Below are 27,655 nucleotides of genomic sequence, written 5' to 3'. Positions count from 1 at the left end.
TTAATGACGCATCACAAGTGTACATTGTGTTACCTACGTGAATAAATGATTTTTGAATTTGAATTTGAATTTAATTAAAGCTGTTGCAACGAGAGCTTTGAAAAGGTCTTGAAAGCTGCAAGGTGGATTCATCACCTCTTTGTTGAGCAGTCTAGACCAAGACTGCTCAACAAAGAGGTGATGAATTGTTGGCTGTGCACCAAAAGATTTTCTCTATATAACTGTATTTAACAATTGCTCGTACGGTGAAAACAGTGACGAAGCCACCATGCCCTACACCAAACACGGGCGTGAGTCAGGCAGAGATTGTTGATCACTTACTTGATGCAGAAGTCTGAGATCCAAATGGTTGTAGCGCCACTGATTTTGATTTTGAAATGAAACTTCTTTAGGCGCATGAGGGTAAATTTACGGATCAAACGCAATAATAATAATATTAGCGTTACGAAGATGTGCAGCGTTTTTGTCGAAGAAAAGGGAGAGAGTTATTGAGACTGATTGACAAGGGCGAATTACCTTAAAGAAATTCTATTTTTAAAATTAAAATTTCGTAAAAAAAATTGTGAAATATTAGTATTTTATATTTTATGCAAAATAATTTATTGAAATCTCAAATGACGAATTGTAAATTAAAATGCCACGTGTTTTTATTATCGAAGAATTAATGAATTAAATTTATTTATAATTTGTATTAATTTAAGACACTTTTAATATTTTAATAACAATTAAATTCGGCGTCCCGTAAGATCGTTTGCTCCCCTATTATTAAAAGAAACCAGTACTAGCGATCGTTGGCGACGGACAGTTTACTCAGGATAGAGAGATTGACCCCTATTCTCTTTCTAAAGCATTCCTCGCGATTGAAGATTTACTGCCCTTTTCAATTATCAATGAGAAGTTCTTCCACTCATCAATAACTGTTATGCTTTCTATTACTCTTGTTTTCTTAATGAATTGATCGGGAGTTAATTGATGAATAGTTTCGTCGCGCGGGGCGAGAAATGTGTCAGCAATAAATTACAAGGGGCGCCTGTACCCAATCGTTTGTGTATCGTACTAATCGTTGAACAACGTTAATGTTATTTGATTACAAAACTAGTCTGTCTCAGCTGGACATTTATTTTTGATAACTTCTTTTGGCGCGTTAGGGAAAAATGATGAGAGTAAATTTTTACTATGCGGCGCACACCGTCACAAAAAACCGACACCCTGAAGTTAGCTATAGTCAACATTTTAGGTTTTTTTGTGATATTTAAATAAACTTAAATTAGATAACTTTCAATGTATTACCTAAATACCTTTTTTCTATTTTTAGTTTCGTTTCGCTACAAACGTAGAATAAAAATTTTAAAAAGATTTTTATCTTGTTACGTAAAAGAAGTATAACTTCTAACACACACATGTTTTTTTTAATATTTTGGAAATACATATATCACCTCGACGTCCGTCGTTCCAACTGAGGGTTTTTAAAATATTGCCGCGCACCACCAGATGAGCCCACTGAAGTATTTCCGAACCAATTCGACAACGGGTCATTAAAGACAGGGCGTACTAATCCTTAAAAGACCGGCAACGCACTCGCGAGCCTTCTGGCATTGAGTGTCCATGGGTGTCACTTAAGATTAATATTTCCTATACCATATGTGCTATATACAAATCAGAAATATATTTATAAAAGTATAAAAAAAGTTTAGCCGTTTTACCGACTTAAAAACTGAAGGAAGTTCCCAATTTGACGTGTAATTTTTTGATACGAACTCTAGAGGTAAATCACAGAAAAACACAAATGTGAATTTGTAATGTAAATGAATAAAAAATTGTCACGATTTCTAATTATTGTGAATCATTAAATAATTTGGCAAGCAAGTTCTGCTTCCAGAAACCTACTTCCATTATTTAAAGAGGAAAATTTTATTCGTTGTATGATTCTATTGTGAGTAGGATACTTAAATTAGACTATATTTTCAATAAACGTCTTAACAAGACGAATTTATTAGACATTATTTATAGCACTGACGATAGACTGTTGAAAAGAATGTATTTGTTCTGTTAAAATTTGTTTGACTTTTAAATTGAATTTTGAATTTTATTTTGCGCTTCATTCTATCTAAATACTTGTGATAATAGGAATTTATAATCTTAAATTGTGCATACTGTAAATGAATAATTATTTATTTTATTTTCCTTTAAGAAAAGAGCGTACCAATTCTTGAAAGGCCGGCAACGCACTTGCGAGCCTTCTGGCATTGTGAGTGTCCATGGGCGGAGGTATCACTTAACATCAGGTGAGCCTCCTGCCCGTTTGCCTCCTATTACATAAAAAAAAAAAAATGTAGATTTAAATCTTCATTTAATTCTCTTGAAGTATGAAACTAGCGGACCCGACAGACGTTGTCCTGCATGATATTTCAAGCGATTAGAATATTTAACAAAGTATGAAAGTACCGACTGCAGCGCCATCTGCGCGTACATAAAAATAATTCAAATCGGTCCAGCCGTTTAAGAGGAGTTTAGTGACATACACACGTACAGTAGAATTTTATATGTAAAGATAAATACTGGTAATGCAGACAATATCGAGGCTATGATGTTTTTAATATCTCCATTACGACATATTCATAATCTTATAATCTCCGCGCCATTATGTAAATTTTATTATAGGTAAGGTACCTGCACACAAATTACCATAGAAACGTCCCCCTAACAGATAACTTAGCCAACATGCGACCTATTTTGATAAAGATATGTTACTAATACAAAGGCATATGCGTTAGATTTAAGTTTTTAATCCAGTGTTCTATACTCTATGGTTGTCAATTGTCAAAAATGTAAACTAAATGAAATAGGAAATGTATTTTAATTTCAATAAATTGATTTTAACAAACACATGAATTTAATCGCGGGTCCCTTTCTGATCACGATTTTTGAAAAACACTCGTAAATAATTAATTCGTATTAAAGTTAAAAAAGACAATTTAATTTTATACTTTATGTAATATAAAATATTGATAATTTCCTTGTCCATCTTATTCAAGAAACTTCTAGATTTTAGACAAATTTAAATATTTTAGACAATTAACATATTATTCATTGGAGATTATATATTTTTATATTATATATATTTTGTTAGCCGGGAAGAGATCGCTTGCTAGCCCATTACATCCGCGATAATTTAAATAACTTCTTTTTATTTTGAACGAAGTTATAATAAAAAACTTTAGAGGTGTCAAATGACACCCGGATGGAACGAAATTCCTTTCGATTAATTTATATGTTAATTGGTATCATAACAGTATGATAGATTTTCTCGACACCAATCTTACGACGAATAAAAAAAGCCAACATCACGAGGTGTTCCCAAGCGGTCACCCATCCAAGTACTGACCTCGCCCGACGTTGCTTAACTTTGGTGATCAGACGAGAACCGGTGTATTACAATAGCAAATAGCAAAAAAGTGTCGTGACAACTTTTCGTAAGAATTTTTTCCGTCTAGCCCCCTTTCACAACGCGCGATAAGGAACTTCGTTCCAATAAGTAAGATTAGTCAAACAGTTATTGAACAAACTAGAATAATCTATTAATGAATAATGTTAAACATAATTTGGTATCAAGTGGTCTATTAGGTTAAAATTAACTAACACTACAATCGATGGACACAAATAAACAGTTATAGTTCGTGAAAGTGAAAATTATTGAAACAGTGCCAGAATCGCTACGTGAGCAATGAGCGTTCCGTTTCATTAAATGCATTTTTAATGTGATTAGAAAATTGCGTCATCGAAGCGGGTTGTTCTATTGTTAGTATGAATATTTTATCTGTAATCGCGTCGTTAATATTATGGTGTTATTTTGTGGTTGTTATACGTCTGTAAGTGTTTTTTGATAAATAATGTTTATTATGGAACATAAGATACAGGTATCACATATTTATTTTAAATTTGAATAGGTAGACATCCCTATCATCGGCAAAGAAGACAGAGGGTGTAGGCCGAGAGAAAAAGCCGACGTAAAACTCTCGGTACTCTTTTAAAATAGCAAATTATCAAACAACACTTATTTTAAAACAAATATCGCAAATTAATTAGAAGTAGCCTGTGTAGCACTAGTCCCAGGCCCTTTTATCAACTAGATAATCGTTAACTTTATAGTAAGCCTTTTTACACAGCTTTTCTTTAATACATTTCTTAAATTTATTAAAAGGCAGAGATAAAAGAGCCTCTGGGATTTTATTAAAGAAGAGTATTGCTTTTCCCAAAAAAGAATTACTAACTTTAGATAGTGTATATAGTACGGGGATACCTAAGAGAGGTTAATTTTCAATTTAATTAATCTATTGCTGTTTAGATTAATTAAATTGAAATTGGCTGTTTTTAGTTCTTAAAAGGTGTATTTTTGATAGATGCGAGAGGAACTTCTTTTTACTTTAATTAATTTTGATAATACGCTTTCCGAGAATCGAGCCGAAGTACGAAACTATTATACGTTATTAATAGTATCATTGATAAGTATCATATATTTATAGCAACGGAAAAGATTTAGTTACAAATTTTATTAGAATTATCTTTTTAAGAACGCAAATCAATATTATAGTTAAGTTCAAATTAACGTGTTTTAAAATTAATATCATTTATTGCTTATTTATATTAAAAAATACATATGATTTATTGAATTACTAATAATTATTATTTACATAATTTAATAATCAGTGTTGGCAGAGTAAGCGTGCGACTCTCATACCTGAGGTCGTAGGTTCGATCCCCGGTTGTACACCTGACTTTCTTTCTATGTGCGCATTTAACATATGCTCGAACGGTGAAGGAAAATATAGTGAGGAAACCGGCTTGCCTTAGACCCAAAAAGTCAACGGCGTTTATCAGGCACTGGAGGCTTACCACCTACTTGCCTAAAGATTGACAAAAAAATGATCATGAAACAGATACAGAAATCTGATCCCCAGACCTAAAAAGGCTGTAGCGCCACTTATTTATATATATATTCAGATCACTTCTCAATAAAATATTAAGCCCACTCATAATTGTTAGTTAAATTAAATATCTTCTATAAATCACATCGTAAGCGTATTAAGATTTTTCTATCTTCCTTTAGACATTAAACTTCGTAGTTAATTTCTACAATTTGGCAATTAATTATAACTACAATTAAATATTATAAAAACAGTTACGCCCATAAAGAGTTGTAACGCATTATTATTAAATGTGTCGTCGATCTTCATTTATTTTGAGTGTTAGCTGAGAGCGTTGACTCAGGTAGATTACAATTTAAAATTAGTCCACCAAGAGTTGCCAAATCATTTGGAAAATGTGATTGCCGAAACGCGTGAACGAATTGCTTAATAACTTGTGATTTTTGGCCCTTAACGGAATTTGACTTTAAAGTTTGTAGAATGTTTTTCGGATTTTTTTAAAGTGAAACTTCTTTAGGCGTATCTTACGGAACGTCACGAAGATGTGCAGCGTTTTTGTCGAAGAAAAGGGAGAGAGCGATTGAGACCGATACATATCAATATTATTATTATTTTATTAAATAACTAAATTACCATTTTTTTGCTGGTTTAATATGTATAAGGGCAGAACCAAGACCTTTTTTGCTAAGACCCAGTTTATTTATTCTAGATAATATATCTTAATATATATAAATCACGTGTCACGTTGTTTGTCCTCAATGGACTCCTAAACTACTTAACCGATTCTAAATTAAATTTGCACACCGTGTGCAGTTTGATCCAACTTAAAAGATAGGATAGCTTACATCTTAATTTATACCCGCAATATTATTTGATTGCAAATTATTTGTTTATTATTTAACAGTCACCATTCTAACAGATGGCGCTGAGTTGAAAGTACCAACGTTAGCTACAACTTAATGGTAAATAACCACGAAAGAAGCACGGTGGTCTCCATGACTGGTGTTCTCCTACAGTTTCCCTTGAATAGTTTACTACTATGTAATATAACAGAAACCTTAGCCACAGCAGCGCTTGGCCGAGTCTGCTAGTATATTATATATTTCTATTATAGACCCAGGCTATTTAATAAAAATGTATTTAATAAAAATTTAATATAAATGTGGACATAAGTTAGAAATTATGATAATAATTAATTTGTTATGTTATTTGGTAGTTGTTAATTTCTATAAACATAACAACAACTAATTTTAGTTCTGGTTTTTAATTAGCCTTATTATCATTCATTGATATAGAAAGACTGGCAAAATTAAATTATGGGATTTGGGCAGCTTAATTTCTCAATAATGAATTTACAAAGAAGTTTCACTTCTGACATGTGTAGGTACTTTGTTCGCACGCAGTTTTTTTTTAATACCAATGGACTTTCTGTCTATGTGCGCACTCAGCGCTACTGATTTATTAATTTTCTAATTAAAGAGCTAAAAATCTTCGACTCCAAATATTACCCTAAACTCAAACAAAATTCTAAAGTTGTTGATCTACAATATGACGACTCATTGGTCTAGTGGTTAGTACCCCTGACTGCGAATCCATGGGTCCCGGGTTCGATCCCCGGCTGAGGCGAACATCGATGTGATGAGCATTTGGTGTTGTGCTTAGGTCTTGGGTGTTTAAATATGTATTTCTATGTATATCCGTTGCCTAGTACCCATAACACAAGCTTCACCAGCTTAGCATGGGACTAGGTCAATTGGTGTGAATTGTCTTTTTAAAAAAAAAAATTATCATAATGTTTATTAAGTTTTAAAGTCAAAGTCAAAATCATTTATTCATATAGGTAACGCAAATGTACATTTATGAGCGTCAAAAAAAAATTTTTTTATGAAATGCTTCTAATTTTAGATTTACTGCCAGTTCTCAAATCAAGGGCATAGAACGGAAGAGAAGAACTGGCAATAAACTCTCCGCCACTCTTTTTTAGGCTCTAGGCTCAAATAAATTAAGTAAACAGTTCAGTAGGTTTTTATTGATGCTAATCATTATATTGTAAATGACTGATTCTCTTCGACACTTTGGCTTTCTTAGCGAAAATCGACGTCATGTTCACGCTAGGATTAATAAAAATTATGTCATTTCAATTTTACTGTCCAATACATGTACATATTATATGTTAAATGTATAAAATAATAAAATTTGTCTAAAATCTAGAAAATGTAATACGAATTAATTATTTACAAATTAGACGTTCCTAGTGTGTTTCGAAAATCATAATCAGATGGCGACCTCCTATTAATTTCATGTGTTTGTTAAAATCAACTTCTTTAATATAAATCTAAGAATAAGTTATTAAATGGGCCATTAAATCAGACCTCTGATATTCAGAAACTTCGGCCGACCGTGGCCGTGAATGAAATGCAATTAGTAACTTTTCTTCGCTCCAATGTGAAACTTTGTTAAATATTGGAATTATTTATTCTTATATCAATATAAATAATCCAGTATTCATCCACTTTTTTATTTAACATATTTACAATCACGTATACAGTATTTCCCATATTCTTAACCGGTTTACTGATGATAGATAGAAAATACTGATGGAATGGTTGCATTTTTCAAAGGAAAATTTTAATTTTATTTGTTTGATATATATTTTGTATGGCTATATAGACCACAAGCCCATGAACAAAAAATACCTGTGAAATGACCCAACCTGAATTACGCTTAGAAGGCTGTTACTATATCTGAAAATAGCTCTGAGCACTATGCCGTCATTTCTGAGCGGTACATGTGCGTACGTGAGTGAATGGACATTCTCAGGTACAATTGGGGAATTTTGACTAATTATTAATGTACGGCTTTGTTATAAGTGTATAGATGATTAAAAATAAATGTCGAAAAACCTAGTGCCGTACAAAAGTGATGGTGCCGGAAGTCGGTGCAAGTTTTTAATTCGACGACAGTTGCAGAAGCAATATAGGTCATTTATTACTGTACGGCATTTGTGTGATTCCTTTTGGACACATATACAGATACTTTACCCGTAAACGCCGTACATATTCCCAGCGGAGCGGTCGAAAGCCAAGGGTCGGAACCCTACCCCTACACCCATATACCCTAAGGTAAAGGAAAAATATTTTTAACAAAAATAAAAATATATAACAGGGCGTCCCAAAGTTATGAGACATGAAGGGAAAGTACCTTAAATATCGCAGATAGGGTAGGGTATTTTACTAAAAGAAGACTTTATGTTATTTTTAAAAATTAGTAATTCTGCATTCAAAGATTTTTTTAAAACTACTTGCCTCGTCTGGAAATGGAATCGAAATTAAAAAAAATTTAATTTAAGCCGGTTCGATTTCTTTACCTTAGGTTATATGGGTGTAGGGGTAGGGTTCCGACCCTTGGCTTTCGACCGCTCCGCTGGAAATATGTACGGCGTTTACGGGTATAGTATCTGTATATGTGTCCAAAAGGAATCACACAAATGCCGTACAGTAATAAATGACCTATATTGCTTCTGCAACTGTCGTCGAATTAAAAATTTGCACCGACTTCCGGCACCATCACTTTTGTACGGCACTAGGTTTTTCGACATTTATTTTTAATCATCTATACACTTATAACAAAGCCGTACATTAATAATTAGTCGAAATTCCCCCATTGTACCTGAGAAAGTCCATTCACTCACGTACTCACATGTACCGCTCAGAAATGACGGCATAGTGCTCAGAGCTATTTTCAGATATAGTAACAGCCTTCTAAGCGTAATTCAGGTTGGGTCATTTCACAGGTATTTTTTGTTCATGGGCTTGTGGTCTAATAGAGAAGGAGGTAAATGGAAATCACAATTGAATTGATCAAGTTACATTTATTTGTACGCATAAATACAATTATGTCAATTTTTTAACGAACGAACGCTGCCGAACGCGGAGGCCGATTGCGCCTCTTTGTCGCTCGTTCCGCGCTCTCGCTTGCACTTCAAGCCTTAAATGGAACGCCTCAGAGCGAGGTAACGCCGCATGAGTCATGTTTTATCGTGCGTGCAGCCGGCTCCATCGAATAAGACGTTGTCACGTCAAAATAAAAAATAATTAAAAAGAAAATCAAAACTAATTTAAAAAGCTTGGTCCACTTTTTTGATTCTTGGACTAGGATTGTATCTGTTTCTTGGATTTTTTAAAGCAAGTATCAAAGTTTTCTTCTGTGCCTGACACATGTCGATTTCAAATGAGATGTTAAATGTTCTATAAAACTACTATACATTTAAGGCTTTAAAGAACACACTCATCCCCCATGTGTGAAATTTCTTTTAAGAATTTTCTAAAATATAACTGTATATCTGGTTTATTCAAAGGAAAATTCCAAGTTGACCTGATTTTATGAATAAAAACGCGATATTGATGCGATGTGCGATTTGAAAATGCGGATTCTTTAAAAGCTCATAATTCCTATCCTAGATCACATGTAGAACCAGCAACCCATTGAAGGGTTTAAATTTTTTTGTAAGATTGTCAATTGTCAGTAGGCGTTACTTTTTACTTTAATGCTAAACGAAAGATCGATTCCAACAGTTAATTATTTTAACAGATTTTAATTACACCAGTTTTTAAAATAATTAAAAAAAGCTGTTTGTTATGTTTTAAATTTTAATTTTTAAATTTTTGTTTGTATATTTTAATGTTATTTTACAGTTTTATTTCCTTTATTTGGTTTACATTGATTATCAAATATGAGTGTAAACTCGGTAAAATGGAACGTCAAAGAGGGAAGACATTCCATTCTATCCGTCGCCAAAAATGGATAGTCTTCGTAGCTTTTGGTTATTGGGATGCAGATATTAGATCGATCGACTGTCACGGTCTGATCTCAGATTGTTTTCAATCGGAGATTGTGGATTTATTATTGGGTTCGGGCGTTAGGGTGTTACAACGGATACACTCATACACTTTGCGTTTGCCCCAAATTCTATAAAAAAATATTACATTATTATGAGAGAATCTCGTTTATACCAGACGTAGAGGTTTATTTTAATATGTCGTACATGCGTAACAGAAAAGTGGAGCAAAACATTACTGATCTGGTGCCCAAGGTACAGCAAACGAAAAAGAAGAAGACAACTTAGAACATGGATAGACTATATTAAAGAAACAGCAGTTTTAATTTTATTAGTTAAACGCCCTCAATTTTATAATTTTGTTGTGAGTGTTTTGTGCGATTTGTGAACTATGGTAAAGCATGGTATCAGAAGGTTATCAGTCTAACCTCTTATTGTTCCCAAATGAATACAATTTCATGTACTTACGACTGACAATTGTACTATGAATAACTTCTTGGTAAGGATATACAATCAATATATAAGATCAATGTGTTGTGTTTTTTCGTCCTAGATAGATATTACAGTGACTCATGGCCATGTGTAATACCTTTTCAGAATCCCTATTAAATGCGCCAAAACTTGTAATACATGATCACTTTTCGGTAGAGTACATTTTTTTCACAGTGAGGTCCGAAGTAAACAAAAACTTATGATTTGAAAAAATGTTATATCGTATAACTTAATATTATCTTTAATAAACTCAATAAACAACTATAATAGTATGTCTGACGCAAGGAATAATCAGTACCAATCTAGTGGATATTATGAAAAAGGATGTAGATTTTTTCGAATTTAAATAAGAATTAGTAAAAAAAACAATTTTCTTATAAAAACGCAAAATACATTATAACTCTGCAGGGGTTGAGCTTAGGGACCTCCCGTAGATTTTTTTATGCAGCTGATGACCTCATCTATCCCCTAGTTGCGTTTGATGCACGACTTTTTGACCAACCTTTATAGAAACGAGGTATGCACTCTGGACTTATTATTTTAGTACAAAATTGTGTATTGACCACCGAACTGTTCTTTGTGGTACACTTTTACTTTACCCTTAATTAGATGTGTCATAGAAAACTAGGTACAAACTGTCTGACGTTTGTCGTGTTTCGCAAACAAATTACGGTGTCGTAAACAAAGAGATTTATCGTCTTAGGCGATTCTTGTCTACTTTGTAAGATTAATGTTATTAAGGTCTTAATTTAAAAAAAGCGTTGTTAAGCGCCTACCGCCTAAGAGCAGTGTTGGCCGAGTATCTTCAGCGTGCGACTCTCATTCCTGGCTTCGTAGGTTGGATCCCCGGCTGTACACCAATGGACTTTCTCTCTATATGCGCATTTAACATTCATTCGAACGGTGAACGAAACGTCGTGAGGAAACCGGCTTGCCTAGAAGGATCACCTACTTGCCTATTAGATTGACAAACGATCATGAAACAGATATAGTAATCTGTCATGTATTTTAGAATTGATAGATTGTAACTTATACTGGCTCAGAATAAAGGTGGGAACTGACCAAAGTTACAAGGTGTAATGTAGCATTCGCATCGAGCGTGTTACGCCGGCTCCACATGTGGGTCCCAACGCTCGTACCAACGTTGGACTGCAAACTCGGTGAGGCGTACACACGTTGGCTAATAAACTAGTTCTGTCCCGTCAGGGCCAATGTGAAGATGTCCGATACAGAAATCGAAACTGCTCTGAGCGCGTTTATAGCATATGCACATTTATATTTGTTACTGAGAAATTTATTTTCAATTAATTTATTGCTTTAAAATAAATCGGAGAAAGAAAAATATCATCTGTTGATGATCCAGATCGAGTAGAGTCACTAATTTTCTTTCTGTAAAGGCGATATGTGCTCATTAACGATTCTCGCTTTTTTTTTTAAATCTTCAATTGAGAAATTCATTCCCATATTTTGTTGAATGGTGCGCCATGCATCAGCTATTAAATTTTTATTTTTATGATCCATCATATTATTGGATGTGCTTGATAAAGGTCAATTAATTCTATTACTTTTTCATTTATCCATGCCGGTGGCGATTTTGTGGATGAGGAATCCATTCTCGTTCGACGTACGCACTCGCTGCGTGTTGTAACAGAACTGAGCAAAGCGCCAACGTGTGGATAGATCGCGAGCATTGGCGCAGATTCCTTTGATGAAACCGACACGAGCCGGCCAACTACCAACACTCGCCCCAACGTTGGGACCAATGCCATTTTCTAGATCCACACGTTGGACGAATAGCGTTGGGGCCAATATTGGGGCCAACGTGTGGAGCCGGCCTTACGCATTGAGCATGGTACGCTGTGTTCTAAAATCGGCGTAACATGCTCGTCAAAACTCTGTGCTCCACTTTCGCCGCCAGTGTTCACGAGATGTGATAGTGAAAATGTTGATATCTTTCATTCTATTTAATTATTGTTTCATCGAAATTAAGAAGAAGAAAAAATGTTACTGGACATAAAACTTATTTAAAAACACAGGCGTATGAGGTGGTTTGTTATTGATTGCAATATTTAAAACCAAATGATTACTGGACAGTATAAAAACTTTGTACGCAGGTCTCGATTTTGAAGAACTGTTGAATTTAATTGGACCAAAAGTACTTAAAAAAGACACAATTTATAGAAAATCATAATCATGATCACTCGCGACGTGCGACGCGTAATTACTGAACCGCGTAACAGTCAAAGGATTCGCCAAAAAACCGACGGCCGAGTGGAGCACTCAAAGCGAGCAACGAGCGGCTTGTTGCTCGCTGGTTTCCCCGTAACACGACGTACTGACTGCACGAATGCTCGCTGTGTAACATTACATTACATGTTACAATACACCTCGTAACGTTGGTCAGTTCCCACCTTAAGACACGCTCCAAGCGACTGTCGGCCAACCTCCAGTAAGAGAGAGGCACTAAAAGAAGAAGAATTTCTACTATAATAAATACATTACTTTAATAAATAAATTTGGAAAGTACCTGAGGTTAATATAATTTCAGGAAATGTTAAATTCGCAATTTTATAAACACATTTGAAACCATTATTTAAGTAGACGCTTTAGGTTGCCATTTGGTAGATTAGGGTAATAATTTTATCGAGACAGAATATACTTTCGTTTCGTTAATACAATACGTTATTGAATCCACAACATGACAAATGAAAACTACAAAACAGTTTCAATAAAAGCCATATTCGGGAATAATTATATATCAAAAATATTAATACACAGAAGCTAGGATATTAGGATAACAATAACTATATTCAACTGTTGTAATAAATTGGAAATAAACGGCCATTATTATTATTAAGTTGAAAAATATGCAGATGGCATTTATGACTCCAAATGAATCAGCTCTTCAAAGATCGTAAAAAGTCACGAATAAATATAGTGATGATACAGTTTTTGCTATTTGCATCACGGGTGTGTCCGTCAATGTATGTCAGACGTTGCTCATTCTGACGCAAGTTACATTTGTTAATGCAATTGAAAATGACATTGGTTATAGCTTGCGACTTAATTGAATTAGTTAATTTATTTATAAGTAATTTTACAGCTACACATGCATATTATAAAAGAAAACACTTAGACAATATACAAAGTCAAAACAGATTACATTGTTAAACAAAATAAACGTAACATAAAACATAAGCCGTACATTAATAAATAAAAAAGAAAACTGAAATTAAACAAACTAGAGTCTAGCCAATGAAAGAAGATAACGAAAAAGCGCGGCAAATAAAAAAAAAATAGTATGGTATTCCTAAAAGTTTGATATATTTTGTGGATTAAACTTACTTGATAGTTGATTTTATTATTATTTTTTACATTGATAGTAACGTATAATTAGTCTTTTACTATTGATACTTAAAATGACTAGCATTGCATGGAAAACGAAAACTATATTTATTATAAACAATTGTGAATATATTCTCAAATACAGGGCAGGGATTCCTAAAGAAGTAAATAATAGGAAATAACAGCAAAAAATTACAGCTAATGATCGAATAAAATTTAAAATATCAAATAATGTGTTTTACCATAAGTTCTATATTATGTTGCTATTATTCCATTATACGCATCACCTCGACGCCTGGTATTCAACAGGAAAACGTTGGCAGTTTTTGCCGCATAGTGGTAGTGCACTATGTGCAATCCACTGAAGTATTTGCGAACCAATTCGACTTAGGGTCCTTTAAGAAAAGAGCGTACCAATTCTTAAAAGATCGACAACGGTTAGTGCCTAAAGGCTATCACTTGCCCATTTGAACCCTGTTATATATACCTATATAAAAAACCTATACCTTTTAGAATCTGATTTGTGAACTTAAAGTATGATTAGCACTTAAACGAGTATGGTTTCATTATAAAAAGTTATTAACAAACGAACAGATTAATAAAAATAGTAACCGATTGCCTCAATCAAAATACGTTTATTCAGTTTAGATGCGTCTTAGGGCATGCTTATGAATGTCAAAAACGTTAACAAAATTCTCGAAAGAGCAAGACTACGCCATCCGTTCGCAAAACTACCAGGAGGCCTTGTTCTGAGAACGGGCGAGAAACTCAGCAAGTCTTACCCTCTATATTACAATTATTCAAAGGAAAAACTGACTAACCCCCGAACCCAATAATTAATCTTAGATTGAAAACAATCTGAGATCAGACCGTGACAGTCGATCGATCTCCTATCTGCGTCCCAATAACCAAACCCTACGAAGACAATCCATTTTTGGCGACGGTTAAAATGCTCTTTTTCGTTCCATTTTACCGAGTTTTCACTCATATTTGATAATCAATGTAAACCAAATAAAGTAAATAAAACCGTAAAAATAACATTAAAATATACATGTGTATGTTTAAAACATAACAAACAGTTTTTTTAATTATTTAAAAAACTGATGTAAGATAAAATCTGTTAAAATAATTAACGGTTGAAATCGAGCTTTCGTCAACTGTCATTTTCATACAAAGGGTTATCCAGAGACACCGATACGACCTCCCATGGATAGCTTGTATCGACAGATGGCTATTGCAATCCGTCGATTGGAATTTTTACAACATTTGGATTAACATTACTATCTCAGATGGCCGTAAAATAATATCGTCTACATAAAGTTGAAGAATTATAAATTGAAAAATAGACTGACATATTTGGCACAGAAATAACTCGTTTGTATGCCATATGCGAAACAGAATTACAGACAGTCGAATACCGTGATTTATTACGGTCGAAGCTCGGCAATAATTGTATTTTTACACCAATAGGGTAACGGTCCGGCTATAAACGATTGTTGTACAATTCCTTCGAAATAAAGCTATTTTTTTACATAGGAATTAATACAGTAAAAAATAGATTAACTAAGATTTATTAATGTGTGCCGGTTTCCTCACGATGTTTTCCTTCACCGTTCGAGGGAATGTTGAGTACTTTAACGGATTGTGATTTTCAAGCCACAAAACTTGGTCGTACAGTAAAGCCTGATTCACGCTACACCGTGTCTCGACCGGGCCGTGCCCCGGCCGGGGCACGGTCTAACATTATTGATATACTTTTGTATGAAGTAATTCATGCCTGACCGTGGCTCGGCCGGGGCACGGCCGGGGCACGGCCGGGGCACGGCGTTGTAATGTCGGTGGGTATTGTTTCCCGGCTCCGGCACGGTCCGGCCCCGGCACGTCGTAACATGAACGTAGGCGCCCGGGCACCCAACGTCAAATCTTAGTGAGGTTGAATTTTTTCTATGTACGATAAATATGGCTTTTGAAATCTTGTAATTTTTTTGGTTAGATCTGGTTTTAATTTTTCAAGTAAATGAGTAAAGCATTCTTTAGATATTCTAAAATAACCATAAAACTTGCTCTCGTCGTATATTAATTCTTTGTAAAGTAAAGAAAATTCCCCTTCTGCTTCTCGCTTTCTCCAGGTTGGATGTACACCCGATCTTCTTTTAGTACTTTCGCTTCGTTTTTCTAATACTTCGTCATTGATGGCAATTGCAATAGCTGCCAATTCAAATTGTGAAAATTGCATAATTACTTAAGCGTCAAGTCTATCGACAGATGAAATCACTAGCTGACAAAAACAGATATAGTGGTGCAAGCACGTACGTGCGTACACCCAAACAGCCCGGTGTAACATGAATCAATGTCCAGGACGGCGCACGGTGGCCGTGTCCCGGCCGAGGCCCGGCCCGGTCGCGACACGGTGTAGCGTGAATCAGCCTTAAAGCTATACATTGAGGAAACAGGCATGTCTAAGCGTAAGATTCAGCGCGAACTATTGATTGTAAGGATGCCTCTCCTAAGTCAATAATGTCTCGATCTGACATATGGGACCCTACATACCCTTAGGTGTATAAATCAACGTGTCAGGAACAGAAGGCTGCTAACAACAGATGAAAGACGACGAGAGAACGAAGAATAAGACAAGACCCTTAGGGCTGTAGCGTCACTGATTACTATTATCGACTTGAGTATTTCAAGAAAAGAGCGTACCAAATCTAAAAAGGCTGGCAACGCATTCGCGAGCCCTCTGACATTGAGAGTGTATGTATCACGTAACATCAGATGAGTCTCCTTTAAAACTCTGTGCAAAGTACGACATAAATATGTATTTTAGCATAAATGAGATCATGGAATTCAAATTTCATTTATGTCTAAATATTGTAGTCATAGCAAATACAGAATTTCATTCATCAGACCACTTCGTGGTCAGCAACGAAGCACCGGTTTCTGTCCAGCTCCTCTCTTATCACAGTGTAAAGTTTTGAGGACGATGCGTCTTTCACTTGATCGGTCCATCTGGTTGGTGAACAAAACGTAATATTTTGCCTTCTGTGTTATCCACGATCAGTTTCTCCAAGTCCTCATCACCTCTGCGCGTTGTATGGCCGAAATACCAGTCAGGCAATTAAATTGTGAAAAGGTGGGAGCTTGTAGTTTATTGTTCATCAGAATGCCAAATCATAAAATGACTGCTTCACGACTGATTTGAGAGCGACCGAAATATTGAGTGAAAAGAGCGTACAATTTAACTTTCAGATATAGCTCGTTAAATATTACTTCAGAATATATTTTTCCTGCAAAATATACTTACTCTGGGGAATGAAGTGAATCGAGTTCACGAGCTGCATTCAAATGGCTTCAGGTTAATAGAAACCAATATTTGCCGCAAGGGTCATTGATTCTTTAGCGGCACTTTAATTATAAGTCCATCTATCTATTATAGTGCGTGATACCTTGACTCTTTCTATCTATCTAGAAGTGCTCCTATTTCACCATGCCTACTGCTGATAGAGGACAAATCTTTGTTTTTAGTTTTTTTATTATTAATTACTTAAGATGTCATGTGGAACATGGTGAAATGGTTGCAGCTTACAAACATTGTGTAAAATAAAAATCATGGCGATTAAAAAGAGTGGCGGAGAGTTTATTGCCAGTTCCTCTCGTCCGTTCTACGCTCTGATTTGGCAACTGACAGTAAATGTAAAATTAGAAGCATTTAATATGTATTTTTTGTATTGACATAAGTGTACATTGTGTTACCTAAATGAATGAATGATTTTGACTTTGACTATATTTTTACACTAATATTATAAAGAGGTTTGGTTGGTTTGTTTCAATGTGAAAAATTCTGTCACCATTACCACTGATGAACATCGGCTATAAAATATTCGAAGATCCGAATGAAGTGTCGATAATGTACTCCAAGATGTGATCTACCCAAGCCTATAAAAATACTAATAAAAATCCCTATATTGCATACGCTGTGGAAACTATTGACAATAGAGCAAAGTGATGTACTACAGTTTTATAGTAGGTATCAATATTTTCGTGAAAGTCCGAGATATCAAATGTGTATCACATTAATCGGATTCAGCGAAGCCGGAACTGAGCTTTCTTCTCTGGAACTGAGCTCTCTACAGATGAAAGGTTCTATTGTTTGTATGCATTGAATTGACGACAATTCTATTAGAACGATTTGAAAAATTATTTCACGTTATCCCTGATGAATATAGGATATATAATTTTTAAGGACCGTAATCGATGTGAGAAAATCAAACCCAAGGTGTGAAATAATACTAATAAAAATACCTATATTGCATACGCTGTGGAAACTATTGACAATAGAGCAAAGTGATGTTACTACAGTTTTATAAAAGGTATTTCTATTATGTTTAACTATTGCATATTTGATCAATTCAATCGATACCAGGACTGGATAATATTTGTAGAGGAAAGATTATTATTATTATTACGTTAATTATATACATTATTCATTTCCACAATATTTTGGAGCTATATATCAACTGAATCTACACTGACAGTTGTCAAAATGAAAGATTTAGTGTTTTAATAAGTAAAGGTCAGGTAACAGTGGAGCTAACTTAAATTAAGGTCACAAAATCCAGACGGAGTTTAAAAACCTTTGACAAAATCTATTAATACTTTAAAATGTGTCAAAATAACATTCACTAGAAAAAAACGCAAAATAACTTTGATTATAATATAGGTATAATATAATATATCGTACCCGACAGACGTTGTCCTGCATGATATTCCAAGCGATTAGGATATTAAACAAAGTATGAAAGTACCGACTGCAGCGCCATATGCTGGGTTGATTTGAATCTAAACCATCTAGGGCTCCACCCATACGTATAAAAAAATCATTCAAATCGCACACACGTACAGTAGAATTATATAATATATACGTAAGCTATTCTATCTTTTAAGCTAGATCAAACTGCGCGGTGTGCAAATTCGATTGATATCGGTTAAGTAGTTTAGGAGTCCATAGCGGAAAAACAACGTGACGCGTAATTTAAATTTATGTTAAGATGACTACATCGACACAATATAGTCTAGTCGACAAGTTGAAAATGGAACAAAATAGAGATACTACTCTTAAAATTATGTGCGATAGCTCATTGGATCCGGAATGACGTCTAGAAAAATGTGCTAAAAGCGTGTATTAGCACATAAAAAATTGCAAAAGTTATAGACCATTAAAGATGAAAAAATAATGGCATTTAGTTTTTTGCCAATATTTAATAAACTATTAATATTTAAGAAATTTCAAATAAAGATTCTGAAAGAGGAGTAAATTTCTAATAAAAAACTCCTGACTCCCAGAACTCTATCTCTATTATTTATAATGTTAATTTAACGCTGAAAATAGGTATGCGGTTGACATTTTTAGGATTCGCGCGTGGCGTCAAAAGCGACTACGGCACATTAATTAATTTATTTAAGGTATTGAATATTTTTTTTTAAATTTGAAAAAATTATGGTGTGTTCTGAACACTATAATTAATTTATTCCCGTTGAAAATTTTACTTAACGTTAATTTTTCAACAAGTTAAATAATTGTTAACTAACGAAATTTTCTCGAACGACCGTCTTAATTGTAAGTGAAAAAAAATGTTTAAATAATGGTCGTAAAAATATTTCGCTTCGTAGAGCCTTTCTTACATACATACTTAACAAGATCGTGCCATAAAAGTAAAAAAAATATTTATACTTTGTTTATAACAATTTTTTTACTTAAACAAAAACTTAAAAATCCATGTAATGATGTTAAAAAAAAAATTTTTTTTCTAAATCATCATATAATCGTTTTTTTATTAATACAAGATATTTATTGATTTGCAAAAAAAAAAATTCCCGCCATTTGTTGATAAATTTTTTTTAAACAAATTGATTAAATCAATATTTAAAAAAAACAATTTAACACAACTTTATTACATTAAAAATTTTATGATTTTTAAAAAAAAATTTTTCCTTAATAACAATTTTTAATTGTTTATAATCGTTTTTTTTAATTTTCTATTGTTTAAATAATTAGTTAAGAAATTTTTTTTTCCTAAAAATCATAATTGACAGTCTTCTATAAAGTAACAGAAAAAATTTTTTTTTTAATCAACAATTCTATTGTTTATTAACTTACCAATTTGTTATAAACAAATATTCAACTTTTGTATATTTTTTTTCTAAAACTTCTAAAATTAACAAAAACAACCATATATATAACAAAGTATAGAAAATTTTTTTTTGTAAATTTTTTGATTATCATGAATATTACTTTTATTTAAAATTAAATTTTTTTTTCTATACTTTGTTATATATGGTTGTTTTTGTTAATTTTAGAAATTTTAGAAAAAAAATAAACAAAAGTTGAATATTTGTTTATAACAAATTGGTAAGTTAATAAACAATAGAATTGTTGATTAAAAAAAAATTTTTTTCTGTTACTTTATAGAAGACTGTCAATTATGATTTTTAGGAAAAAAAAATTTCTTAACTAATTATTTAAACAATAGAAAATTAAAAAAAAACGATTATAAACAATTCAAAATTGTTATTAAGGAAAAATTTTTTTTTAAAAATCATAAAATTTTTAATGTAATAAAGTTGTGTTAAATTGTTTTTTTTAAATATTGATTTAATCAATTTGTTTAAAAAAAAATTATCAACAAATGGCGGGAATTTTTTTTTTTGCAAATCAATAAATATCTTGTATTAATAAAAAAACGATTATATGATGATTTAGAAAAAAAATTTTTTTTTTAACATCATTACATGGATTTTTAAGTTTTTGTTTAAGTAAAAAAATTGTTATAAACAAAGTATAAATATTTTTTTTACTTTTATGGCACGATCTTGTTAAGTATGTATGTAAGAAAGGCTCTACGAAGCGAAATATTTTTACGACCATTATTTAAACATTTTTTTTCACTTACAATTAAGACGGTCGTTCGAGAAAATTTCGTTAGTTAACAATTATTTAACTTGTTGAAAAATTAACGTTAAGTAAAATTTTCAACGGGAATAAATTAATTATAGTGTTCAGAACACACCATAATTTTTTCAAATTTAAAAAAATATATTCAATACCTTAAATAAATTAATTAATGTGCCGTAGTCGCTTTTGACGCCACGCGCGAATCCTAAAAATGTCAACCGCAGACCTATTTTCAGCGTTAAATTAACATTATAAATAATAGAGATAGAGTTCTGGGAGTCAGGAGTTTTTTATTAGAAATTTACTCCTCTTTCAGAATCTTTATTTGAAATTTCTTAAATATTAATAGTTTATTAAATATTGGCAAAAAACTAAATGCCATTATTTTTTCATCTTTAATGGTCTATAACTTTTGCAATTTTTTATGTGCTAATACACGCTTTTAGCACATTTTTCTAGACGTCATTCCGGATCCAATGAGCTATCGCACATAATTTTAAGAGTAGTATCTCTATTTTGTTCCATTTTCAACTTGTCGACTAGACTAATAGTTGACAAAGCCTATAAGCAGCTTGGTTTTGACGCGTCAATGAACAGTGTCATGATGTGAACTGTATGATGGTGTTATAATATATGTATGTTAAATTTAACTAAGTAAAACCTAATTTAGATGTGTTCTGTGATGGTGTGAAGGAGAGGCTTAGTATGTTAGGGTGTGTATGTAGGGTGTGCTCATGATGCAGGCTATAGATATTCTTATTGAAGCATATTCTTAAGCTTGAATAAGTCGATATAAGAACTGACACTGAATAAATTTCAAATTTATTCCGATCTAATGATTTCTTGGCATTTTGACATGCTCCGACTAATTTTAGCCTTGTTTAGTCTAAATCATGTACATCAGAACTAGCGCGATTTACTCAATCTAATAAAACTTCGAATCAATCTCAAATCGTTTTTTTTTATTAAATACATTTGGCATTACGTGCCAACTCTTTGATTGTTTTTTTTCTAGATAGAGACCCAGCAAACGTCGTTTTGCCATGTATATTATTTCTAGGAACATCTTTTTAGTTCAATAAAATTAACTATCTACTATAATAAAAATAGTGGTTGATGGTTGAGGGGTGACAATTAAGGGTTGTATGTATTTTTGTATACTGTATCATAAAAACAAAAAAAAAATGTCCAACAAAAAAAAAAAATATTTTTGCGGTGGACACTTAGGGGTTTGAAAGATAGATAACCGATTCTCAGAATTACTGATTATGCATAAAAAATTTCATAAGAATCGGTGGAGCCGTTTCGGAGGAGTATGGAAACGAACATTTTATATTAGATTAGGTCGGTCCTCTGTGCCTAGTAATGAGCCCTTATTGCCGGGAGTCAAACCCAGGATTCATACGTGTTAATCGCTAAATTACTGCGGCATTGAAAGTAAGAGTGCGTGATCAATTAAATTACGGAAGCCGTTAATTGTGTAGTTAATTTCGTGTTTCTTCAAAAGATTAATGATTAAGCTTACAGGGTAAGTGAGCTAATTAATTACATAAAGAAAAATAGCAGGAATAAGAAAAGCCCGGAAAAATAAGAATTTTCTTGAAGATTTTACCAAATTAATTTATCATTGGTAATCATTTTAATACATATATTTAACGGATATTATCGCGAACCTTACATTATATTCATAACTAGCGGACCCGACAGACGTTATCCTGCATAATATTTCAAGCGATTAGGATATTAACCAAAGTATGAAAGTACAGCAGCGTAATATGATGGGCTGATTTGTGAATCTAAACCATCCTCCACCAAAATCCTAGAAAAAAACATTCAAATCGGTCCAGCCGTTTAATAGGAGTTCAGTGACATACACACGTACAGTAGAATTATGTATATATATATATTTAAGCTATCATATCTTGTAAGTTAGATCAAACTGCATACGGTGTGCAAATTTGATTGAAATCGGTTAAGTACTTCAGGAGTCCATAGCGGACAAACAACGTGACACGTAATTTATATATATTAAGATTTAAACGCTCTTTGGTAGGCAGGAAAAGAAATCTATCGACCAAGGTTAGCAACTATTATGCTGGATATTTCTTTATATACACACATGATTTTTGTATTAAATGGTACATAAAAACATTAATGTCAATTTGTAATTAACCTCTTGTCAATGTAGATTAAACTATTTAACTGAGCTCAAAGACGATAATAGCTCATGCATACAATTATTTATGAATGCAATCTGAATGCGGTTTATTCGTTCGTCAACGGGGAAATATACCCGCCCTATTTATCCAAAACCCGGTCAAGTGACGGGTGAGTTTGAAAATTTGTCTTACGACATCTGTCAGCAGTAATAATTTTAAGATTTAATATAATGTTACCCTACTTAAGTCTTTCCATCAACTTCGATTTTGTTCCCTTTGAAGTAGAGACTCTTGGGCCGTGGGGTTTAAATGCTGTGTGGCATTAAAAATTTAAGATGGCGCCAGGTAGATAGTACCGGTGACCCCAGCCTTGCGATTCTGTAACTCACTTTTCGAACTCTCACAGCGGTTTTCGCAGCGGCGGTCGCGCTCAAATCAGTCGTGAAGCAGTCATTTTACGATTTGGCATTCTGATAAACAATAAACTACAAGCTCCCTTCGCTTGTCAAGACGTAATGTGAAATTGCTTAACAGCATACCATGAGATTCCAAAAATGACGTGAGTGACGAAGGGAGAGTTGTTAGTGCGAGGTGAACTCACGGATTAACGGAATCGCACGGCAGAGCTGGTGTTTTCTTCGCTAACAAATAAGTTATCGCAAAACAGCGAAGAAATGCTGCCAACAAATTTTTTAAACGACTTTTAATTTTTTATTTATCAGTTTATTTAAATTATGATCATTACGTTTTAGGTTAAGCATATTGTAAATATATATTTAATTAATTATTCAAATAAAATATATCTTATTATCTTTATTTAGGACAATATAGTAACTAATAATAACCATAATATGGTCTTGACGATCATGATTGTCTTCTTCAATCAATTAAATGTTTTACATCTACACTAGAATGACTAAATAATTTAAATAAGAGCGTACCAATTCTTAAGGCCGGCAACACACTTGCGAGCCTTCTGGCAATGTAAGTGTCCGGACGGACGGACGGTATCACTTAACATCTCGTGATATTACAAAAAAAAACTTCCCCTAGGATAATATTTTGATTTCTGTTAATTATAGATAAGGCGCGCTTTATTGTATAATTTTAAGATTTCTAAATTGCACAAAATGACTAAGATGTCATGTCGAACATGGTGTAATAGTTGCAGCTCCTTACAAACGTTGTGTAAAACAAACAAAACTTGGCGATTAAAAAGAGTGGCGGAGAGTTTGTTGCCAGTTCTTCTCTTCCCTTCTACGCCCATGATTTGAGAACTGGTAGTAAATGTAAAATTAGAAGCATTTAATGTATATTTGACGTTCATAAGTGTACATTGTGTTACCTATATGAATAAATGATTTTTGACATTTACTTTAAAGGTTATATTATAAAGATTTTTTGTTCCAGGTACTCCAGCAGTGTGCCATGACTACATCGAATCCCATTTTTTGATAGAACATTAGTAATCATTCCTAAATCACGACAAAAAACACCAAGATGTGCCCGGAAAAGAAGAGATAAAAAGTATAGAAAGGACAGGAGTCCCGTCATGTTCTCTTTAACGAAGGGCTGTGGTTGCGTCAACTTTGGAGGACGTCGAACACGGTCTATGGGCGACGACTCTTCATCCTGTAGAAGTTCAGAAATCGAACAGGAATCGCCCAAGAAACTCACGAGGAGAGTCCTAAACGGTGACTGCACCATGAAAGCGCTCGCCCCCTTTTTGAGGTTCTGGAAGAGAGATGAGGTCAGCATGACGAAGGCGGAAAGAAGTAAGTGCTAACTATTTTTGAAGTGAAAACTTCTTTAGCGGCGTTGTACACTTTTTTTTGGAATGGGTGAAAAATGTTAAACTCGCGTCAGGACACGTGGCCTGATCGAAAATTCGTAAGACGGATGGAGAGTAGACAGCTGGTGCGGCGTATTTAATGTAATATAAATTGTCATGTTTGTGTACGATAGCGCAATAAATAAATATTGTATTCTACCACATAAATGATAGTACTTTTATACTGATAATTAAAGCAATTCGTGCAAAATTATTGCCTAACCATTCCAAAATATCAAAATGCACAACGTTAATATTCATGTTTTCACTTCGGCCGGCACTCCCAGAGTGCAACCCGTCGTTTTTATTCATAGTCCAGGTATATAAGCAAACCTACAAAAGTTACGTTAATTTTTATATATTTTTTAGGGGAATGCATTAATGAACTAAACCACCAATCACGGCACTGTTGGGGTAACTTAGGGTCGCTTAAGGTCTAGTGTTAATTTAGAAATTAAATAAAATCGCGTTACGTATATAAATAATAATAATAATAAATTGTTTGAATGAATTTTCATTTTGATCGTTTTTAGTTTTGATTATTATTAATTTATTTATCATTTAAAATTTATATACATTGAAATTATTAATTATGACTGGAATTTAAATTTAAGGATTATTAATTGTAATATTTTATTTTTTTAATGCAAAACATATTATGTAATAAAGAGACTTAAGATAATAATAATAATAAATAATAAATCGTTTATTTGCCAAGATAGTGATACAATTATATCGATCAACAACAAAAATCCGCACAATCTGCCATATATAAATAGGCATGCAAATGTCATATTAATTTTTACAATGTCATATAATAAGTACAATAACATAATGTCATAATAAGAAGTTAAGTTATGTACCTATAATTTTCAAACTTATGGTCTAAATACTCGCCCACAATATAAGGGTAAACTAAAGGTATACCAAGGAAAGACAGTATTATGTAAGTTGTGGTGTAAGGTAAATGTTTTTTCGGAGTTCCCTTTGTCGAGCTAATAATATAAACACCTATTAACTAAATAGCTCTCCAGTGACCCCAGAGCTGGTGCTTTCCTCGCTCAACGAATAAGTTTCGCAATACAGCGAAATGATGCCAGCATTAGTACACTGCCACAGGGACTAAACTTTTTAAATTTGTTTTAATTTTCTATTCAGCTATTAATTTCTATTAACTTTTAATTATTATTAGTAGGTAAATAATATTGTATATTATTTTTACAACAATTACAATTAGTAAATTGAAAATAAATTTAAGAAAGAAATACAAACTTTTTGCGTTTAAAATTATTGTTACCGATAACATCGTATCGTTGGCTCCAATTCAATAAAATTAAATCAACAAATAAAATAAATTTAATTTAGCTGATTAAAAACATCCAGAAATTACGAAATTATACTAAAACCCCGAGGTTGTAGGCTAATTCCCTATCTCAGTTGAGAGCCGTTTATTGGTTAATGGGATTATGATTAACTAGGCTAAATTGGTCATGGCAAAACTTAAGACACTTATCTATACTAATATTATGAAGAGGAAAGATTTGTATGTAAGTATGTTTCTAACGAACGGCTCAAAAAGTACTGGACTTTGAAGTTATACTTCTTTTGGAGCATTAGGGAAAAATGATGAGAGTAATTTTTTTCTATTGTTAGTGTCGTATTTACTACAAACGTAGAATAAGGCGAAAGATAAAAAAATAAAAATATTTTAATCTTTTTACGTGACGTATAACTTCTAACGCGTGTACAAAGGTACATACATGTTTTTTTTATATTTGGCAATAAACTTTCATTGACACACTCTATTGCTACTACTAACTGTCGAATTTTAGAAGAAATGTAATTAATTATCCGTCGAAGAAAATAGATGCGTAGTAACAAAAGACAGTTTTCATTCATTGATCACTAGACATATTCGGTTTTCTCCTGCCCTTGACACTGGCCGTATACAATCGTCATCGTGTAAATAAAGAATCTAATCAAAGTTATGAAGGACTTCAGAATATGAAACAATTGAATTTAAATATCCATGTTATACCTTTCAGTCTTGTTACAATATCAAGCGTTGTATCACCCAGTCGTAACATATTATTCTTCTCACAAAAGTGATCGTAAAATTTATACAGTGCTTCATCGTAAAACGACTTTAGTATCAACATTTTTAAAGAATCCAAATTACCTACGAACGTGGTCGCAATAGATGATGAATTTAACTGAGCTGAACAGTTTAACATTAGCATTAGGATTATTACTATTAATATGGTTTAAGAAAATAAAATCTGTTGGTTACAATTAGGGTTCAAACGCAGAATTTCACTTCACTGCGGTCGTTATTGGGTCGTGCGTCAAAAATCAGTGGTGTTACAGCCTTTTTAGGTCTGGGCCTAAGATTTCTGTATCTGTTTCATGATCATTTGTCAATCTTATAGACAAATAGGTGATCAGCCTCCAGTGCCTGACACGCGCCGTCGACTTTTTGGGTCTATTACATGTCTAGAAAGAAAGTCCATTGATGCACATCCGAGGATAGAACCTATGACATAAGATTGAGAATCGCACTAAACTAAGTTGGCTAGGCCAACACTGTTCCAGATTTGTTAAGTATGTTTAAAGTCAAGTCAATGTCAAAAATCATTTATTCATGTAGGTAACACAATGTACACTTATGAACGTCAAAAAAGGAATATACAATGAATGCTTCTAATTTTACATTAACTGCCAGTTCTCAAATCAAGGGCGTAGAACGGAAGAGAAGAACTGGCAATAAACTCTTCGCCACTCTTTTTAATGGCCGTTTTTTTACACAACGTTTGTAAGGAGCTGCAACCATTACACCATGTTCCACATGACATCTTAAGTAATAAATAATAATGAAAATAAATTAAAAACAAAGATTTGTCCTCTATCAGCAGGAGGCATGTTGAAATAGGAGCACGCACTTACATTCTCGTGGGAACAACACGCAAATACATAGTCGAAATAACTAACATCACCGCATACACGAATTCAAGTCCGACCAGTCACCACAAATAGCACCCGTTCACGAAATCCTTCGTAATCCTAAACTCTAAAGTATCGTAACAGCGTATAAACACCTGTCACCGATCAAACTTATAA

General features: G+C 33.2%; 1 protein-coding gene across 1 annotated transcript in view; it reads left to right on the top strand.

Annotated features, from left to right (window-relative positions):
* LOC125061213 (serine/threonine-protein phosphatase rdgC) overlaps window positions 1-27,655 on the top strand; it is a 142,926-nt gene that overhangs the window by 1,706 nt on the left and 113,565 nt on the right. Inside the window, exon 2 of the mRNA XM_047666469.1 lies at window positions 24,118-24,482. Within this exon, the coding sequence (XP_047522425.1) occupies window positions 24,260-24,482 (223 nt within the window). The 5' untranslated portion in view covers window positions 24,118-24,259. The remainder of the gene's footprint in view (window positions 1-24,117; window positions 24,483-27,655) is intronic.

This window comes from Pieris napi, chromosome 23, assembly GCF_905475465.1.
Source record: "Pieris napi chromosome 23, ilPieNapi1.2, whole genome shotgun sequence".
Taxonomy (NCBI): Eukaryota; Metazoa; Arthropoda; class Insecta; order Lepidoptera; family Pieridae; genus Pieris; species Pieris napi.
The sequence above is the reverse complement of the archived record's forward strand: the minus strand, read 5'-3'. Positions and strand labels throughout refer to the sequence as shown.